Genomic DNA, 5,999 nt, shown 5'->3' with positions numbered 1-5,999 from the left:
TTAAGTAACCATAACCACCTGGGGAAATAGGAACTGCTACCCCATTCCCATTTTAGAGATGAGGGATACTGAGACTTGGAGAGGTTAGGTGATGTGCCCAAGGTCATAGTCAATAGGGAGTAAAAATAGGATAACAACCCAGTTTTTCTGACTACAAAACAATGCTCTTTTCTCTATGTAATCATTTTTGCTCTTTCCCAAGGCAATTTTGGGAAGATCTCCTGGCATTGATATTTAGATCAGTTTTTGATAGAAGCCAGAAATGCACTGTAATCCCTTTTGCTTCCATGGGTCCGCGGACCAGCAGCATCAACATCACCTGGGAACCTGTCAGAAATGCAGACTCTCAGGCTCCACCCTGGACCTACTGAATCAGAATCTGCACTTGAACAAGATTCCCAGATGATTTGTATCCACATCACAGTTTGAGAAGAACTGCTGTAATAATTTAGGCATGGCTTGAGATCCTGCAGCGTGATAATCGCAGTGGTGATGGGAAAGGAAAACCAACTCAGAGGAATTATGCTTGATGAATTAGCAAACCCCCGGGCCTGTAAGGATGTGGGGAGCTGAAGGACAGAATGCAGTGGAAAATTCCTTGGAGGTCGTAAACTCAAGGGACTGAGAAGGGAGTAGTCCTATTGAAAGAAACAAAGAGGGTGGAATGGGCTTTTGGACTGAGAATAAAGATGCAAATTTTAGTGTCTAACATGCAGAATTTGAGGAGACAATGAGAAAAGCAAGTGAAAATGTCTGGCAAATGGTTGGCAGTGGGGGGATGATCAGGTTTAGGAAGCAGCTTAGGGGTCAAGGATAGGGGTGATCGTGAGATTATGCTGACTGGGGTTCCAGGAGAGATGAGAGCATGAGACTATGACCGATGTTTAAGGCAAACCCAGAAAATCTCCTCCCGACGGCTGGCAATACCTGTGATCCACAGTTAATGTCCTTGGTGTCAAAGGAATAGTTGACCAGGGAGGCCTCTCCCCTTAGTATTATCTCATAGGTGGGCCCTCCTTCCACTTCACACAGAGCTTTAGCCTGTGCAATGATGTCACAGTGTCCATAGAAGGTGAAAGATATCTGGTGGCTACTGTGTGGCCGCAGCACTCCATAGAGAGGCAAAATATCAAACACCTGCAGAGAAAGTCATTCCATATGAGAGTCTGCAAAGGGCAAGCTAAAGTTCAGCCAATTTACAGATTGATTCTTGACTTTACCTTGTTTGACTCCATGAAAGGTGACTAGCCTAGCACCCTGAAAATGCATGATGATAAGGCAGTAATAGTGCTCAGGCAAATTTAAATTTCTAACTTGGGGCAGGGCCTCAGTAAGAAGAATTGTATCAGATGACTCTAGGGCCCATGAGGTGTTACTTACTTCTTCTATCCCAATGGAAAACATTTCATCCCGTTCAAAGATCCGTGGCGATTCCTGAAACTCCGCCTGGCTCTGGTTTGTGTCTATTCTTCCTGTTTCAGCAGAGTTCATTTTTAATCCCTGGGAATTAGAGGTGTGAGGAAAAACTTGCAAACATTCACAATTTGTCATCAATGTGCTCCTCGCCCTCGCTGACAGAAAAATGAAGTATGTTGTATATATTTTTAAAATAGCACGGTTTTTTTTTCCTATGGAGATAACTGGGGAGCTGTCCAAGATGTATGTACAAGGATGTTTACTTCAGTGTTTTCTGTAATAGCAAAACTTTGGAAGTAAACTAAATACCTATCACTAGGGGATCACTTTAAATGAAGTGTGTGTGGTACTGCTATCCATGGAGGATGATGCAGTGTATATTTATAAACCAGGGATGATGCGCACAACATATTACTGCGTAAAAAAGCAGTTCCATTTATGTAATATTACACAGGCCTATGTATCACACCTGCAAGTGTGAGTGTGTATAAATTCACTCAGAGATCTGCATATGCAAATAGAGATATCTGGGAGGTTATTTTCCGAAATTTTTCTATGAATAGTGGGATTTTGAGAATTTTTGCTTTCATTTTTCTGTATTCTTGAATTTTCTATGACATCTTTCAAAATATATACACAAGAAAAGAATTAACATTTAAAAGACAAGTGTTTTATGTGCACACAATACTTATTCTAAAAAATGTGGACAATACAGAAAGCTTCAAAGAAAGAAATACAAATCAATCATTAGATTATTCTGCAGATACATATGTGTGTGTGTATAGTGTGAGTATATATGTATATATATTTGTATTCTGATTTTTTCAGTTAACATTATAGAATGAATGATACCCTCCCATATGACTAAATATTCTTTACAAGCATCATTTAAAATACTTAAAAAAAACAGAACATGTAGTATTTTTTACTTAATATATCAGAGATTGCTCCAAATCAGTAAAGAGATAACTTTTTCATTTTCTAAAAAGGATTTCATAGTACTGCCTTGTGCAGATGTAATTTAGTTTATTCGACTAGTCTCCTATTGGGGGAATTAAGTCGTTTCCAATTTTTCTTGCTTTTACCAACAAAGCTGCAGTGTACAAGGACAGTTACATGTCTTTATGTAAACGTAAAGGTGTATCTAGAGAATAATATGCTAGCAGAGGACTTGTGCATTTTAAATTTTGATACACCTGCCAGACTGCATGTCATAGAGGCTACACCAATTCACACTCCTACCTACGAAGTGTGAAAATGTTTGCCTTCCCCGACTCTGCCAATATTGAGACAAACCTTATTCAAAAGATTGCATACTCTCATGGACATACAGTAATTTTCCTAATTTTTTGCTATTTCTAAACTGTTTTAACACACCTTTGTACATACATCTTGGTATTTCTGATGATTTCCTTAGGCCATCATTCTAGAAGGAGAATTTAAGAGTATGAATTTGTAAACTCTCTCAATCTCCCCTTTGTTTTTACTATGGAAGACAGTTCTCCTTTTGTAGCCTCTATCTAGGGGCTGGGAAGAGCACAAGATCGCCAAGGTTAGAGGTAAATGGCTTTTCCATTACAGAGAAAATCTATTTGTTGAGGTGTCTGGGTTCTCACTGAGGTGTTGGTTCTGTGGGTGTGTGGTTGGGAAGGAACCCGGATAAAGATGTGCAGCCCACCCGCCCCAGGGAAAGGAAACCATACATCTGAGATGGCCATGATGGACACCTGTGCTTTTTTGGTCTCCCTTTCTTCAGATCCAACTTCTTCATCCACAAGGATAGTCCTGGGGAGTTTAATGAAAGTGTGGAGAATCACTCATTTGGCAACCATCACAACACAGTTTTCAGCTGCATGATGGCCCTGTCTTCCTCTCCCCTCTACGGCGCCCCAAAGAATAAGTGGGGTTCTCAGTCAAGGGACATGTTTCTCAAGGGTCAGCTGGTCAGTGCTCTGTTACTACCTGCCCCCAAACATGCAGTCTAGGGCATCAAACTCGTCCATTTCCCATAGGCCCCAACCCTCCTTTTCCTGGGCTATCAAGCCCTTGCCTGACTTACAGAAAGTTCTCAGAAGCTCTGGCAGTTCTTCAGACAACTTGGGTGTGTCCCCAGGACCGGAACATTTTATTGTGAGAATATAACACATGGCCAATTGTCATATCCTTTTCTGCGTTCTACCCTTGACCTGACCCTGGCTTGGCAGATGGAGAGGGCAACACGATCAGAAGGGCTCAGTCCCTCAGGACTCAGGAGGCTATGATCCCCTGAGAGCAGAGATGACTTTCAACTCTGTATCCCAGATGCCCCCTCCAGGGCCTAACACAGAGAAGGCACTCATTAAACTGCTGGATGAATACATGAAAGACGAGTTTGAGAATGTAAGTCAGTGTAGAGAAAAGAATGCTATTTAAAGAAATCCATTCTGGCTTTGCCTTTGCACTTACTTAACAAAATCACTCAGATCCATCTCGGGGGACTCTATTGCTGGGACTGCTGCCGAGCTGACAGATGTCGAGGTTACTGGGATGGATTCCACCTGGGACAGGAGGGCACTGTAGGGCTTCCTTGGCCACGTCACAAACCTACAGAGGCATGGGGATGGAGGGAAAGAGTCACATCAGCTGCTGCAAGTCAGTGCCTGGGTAGGCTCTTGGTTTCTAAGGCCAAACTCCAAATCCTAGACGAGGCAGGTTGAGAAGGGACTGCCCTACACCCTCTCTTGGATTTACCTTCTTCAAATCATAACTGAGGTTTCATTTTTTCCAAAAGTTTGCTGACCAGCCCCTCCCAGTCTGGGTCCAGTGTCTTTCCTCTGAGAGCCCACGGCCCCCGGGTCTCCCCTCTCACACTTGTTTTTCTCACACTTGTTTTTCCCCTTCCTGCTAGACTGTGAGCCCCCTGAGGACTTGTATCGAATACATCATCTAACACAGTGCCTGGCCTGCAGGGGGCACTCAGCATGGCTAGGAATGAATGAGTCACCAGGGCTAGGAATGAATGAGTCACCAGGGCTCCTGCTCCCAGATAACCAGAAAGCACGATGAGGATGCGAGGCACTCACTCTTGGGTCCTGTTAGTGAGGGCTCAGCCTTTGTGGGACCCGGCCTCCCATAATGCTTGCTCTGGGCACCTGAACTGCTCCACCCTGGTCCTGGCCGAGTTTGCTTTGCTGCCACTCCAATTCTCAGAGCAGAGGGCCGAGGGGGAAATTGGTGACTGCACCAGCTGGTGCTGAAGCCCTTATGTCCAGGTTTCACTGAATTGACGTCATAAAGGCCAAAGTGGTGGGGTCGCCCCCATTCTTCCTGTTTCCCCAGGGTGCATGTGGCTTTTTTAGGGACTCCTTCCCTCCCCCATCTCAGGCCCCTTATATTAATTTCAACCCAATTTCACTTTGATATTCATTCTTGCCCCACATGCTCTCTACTTTTTCTCAGAGGCTCAGCAGAAATGTTATCTATTATATGAAGGTCGCACCACTCTCCCATCTTCCCATTTGAAGAACTTTTTCCTCCCTCTGAAGTTTCACAGCATTTCATGTGCACATCTTTTAGGATACTGTCCACTGTCTACCACGTACCAGAGTACCACTACCGGACGTTCGACTACCAACTTCATGATGTCTGCCCTGTTGAGTATCATTTAATAAATCTATTTTATTGAGGTTTAATTAACATACACTCATCTTAAACATACAATTTAATGAGTTTTTGCAAATACATATACACCAGTGTAACCACTACCATATTAATATACAGAACACTTAAAAAGTTTATCATCGGGCTTCCCTGATGGCACAGTTGTTAAGAGTCCGTCTGACAATGCAGGGGACATGGGTTCGAGCCCTTGTCCAGGAAGATCCCACATGCCATGGAGCAACTAAGCCCGAGCGTGACAACTACTGAGCCTGCACTCTAGAGCTTGCGAGCCACAACTACTGAGCCCATGTGCCACAACTACTGAAGCCTGGGTGCCTGGAGCCCGTGCTCCACAACAAGAGAAGCCACCGCGATGAGAAGCCTGAGCACTGCAACGAAGAGTAGTCCCCGCTCACCACAACTAGAGAAAGCCCGCGTGCAGCAACAAAGACCCAATGCAGCCAAAAATAAATAAATAAAATAAATAAATAAAAAACATTAGAAAAAAGAGCAATGTACTTGAAAAAAAAAGTTTATCATCTTAAAAAGTTCCCTTGTAGCTGGAGGAATCAGACTCCCTGACTTCAGACTATACTACAAATCCACAGTAATCAAGACAATATGGTATTGGCACAAAAACAGAAACAAAGATCAATGGAACAGGATAGAAAGCCCACAGATAAACCCATGCACCTATGGTCAACTAATCTATGACAAAGGAGGCAAGGATATACAATGGAGAAAAGACAGTCTCTTCCATAAGTGGTGCTGGGAAAACTGGACAGCTACATGTAAAAGAATGAAATTAGAACACTCCCTAACACCATACACAAAAATAAACTCAAAATGGATTAGAGACCTAAATTTAAGACTGGGCACTATAAAACTCTGAGAGGAAAACATAGGAAGAACACTCTTTGACATAAATCACAGCAAGATCTTTT

The 5,999-nt window shown here is 43.2% G+C and overlaps 1 protein-coding gene across 1 annotated transcript in view; it reads right to left on the bottom strand.

The window, feature by feature from the left end:
• LOC129391406 (hydrocephalus-inducing protein homolog) overlaps positions 1-5,999 on the bottom strand; it is a 54,674-nt gene that overhangs the window by 3,999 nt on the left and 44,676 nt on the right. The window contains exons 4-7 of the mRNA XM_055078919.1: positions 3,862-3,999; positions 3,120-3,201; positions 1,381-1,500; positions 928-1,137 (exon numbers count right to left, since the gene is read on the bottom strand). Coding sequence (XP_054934894.1) covers positions 928-1,137; positions 1,381-1,500; positions 3,120-3,201; positions 3,862-3,999 — 550 coding nt within the window. The remainder of the gene's footprint in view (positions 1-927; positions 1,138-1,380; positions 1,501-3,119; positions 3,202-3,861; positions 4,000-5,999) is intronic.

Source organism: Physeter macrocephalus, chromosome 17, assembly GCF_002837175.3.
Source record: "Physeter macrocephalus isolate SW-GA chromosome 17, ASM283717v5, whole genome shotgun sequence".
NCBI lineage: Eukaryota > Metazoa > Chordata > Mammalia > Artiodactyla > Physeteridae > Physeter > Physeter macrocephalus.
Note: the sequence above shows the minus strand (reverse complement) of the source record. Positions and strands in the feature narration are given on the sequence as shown.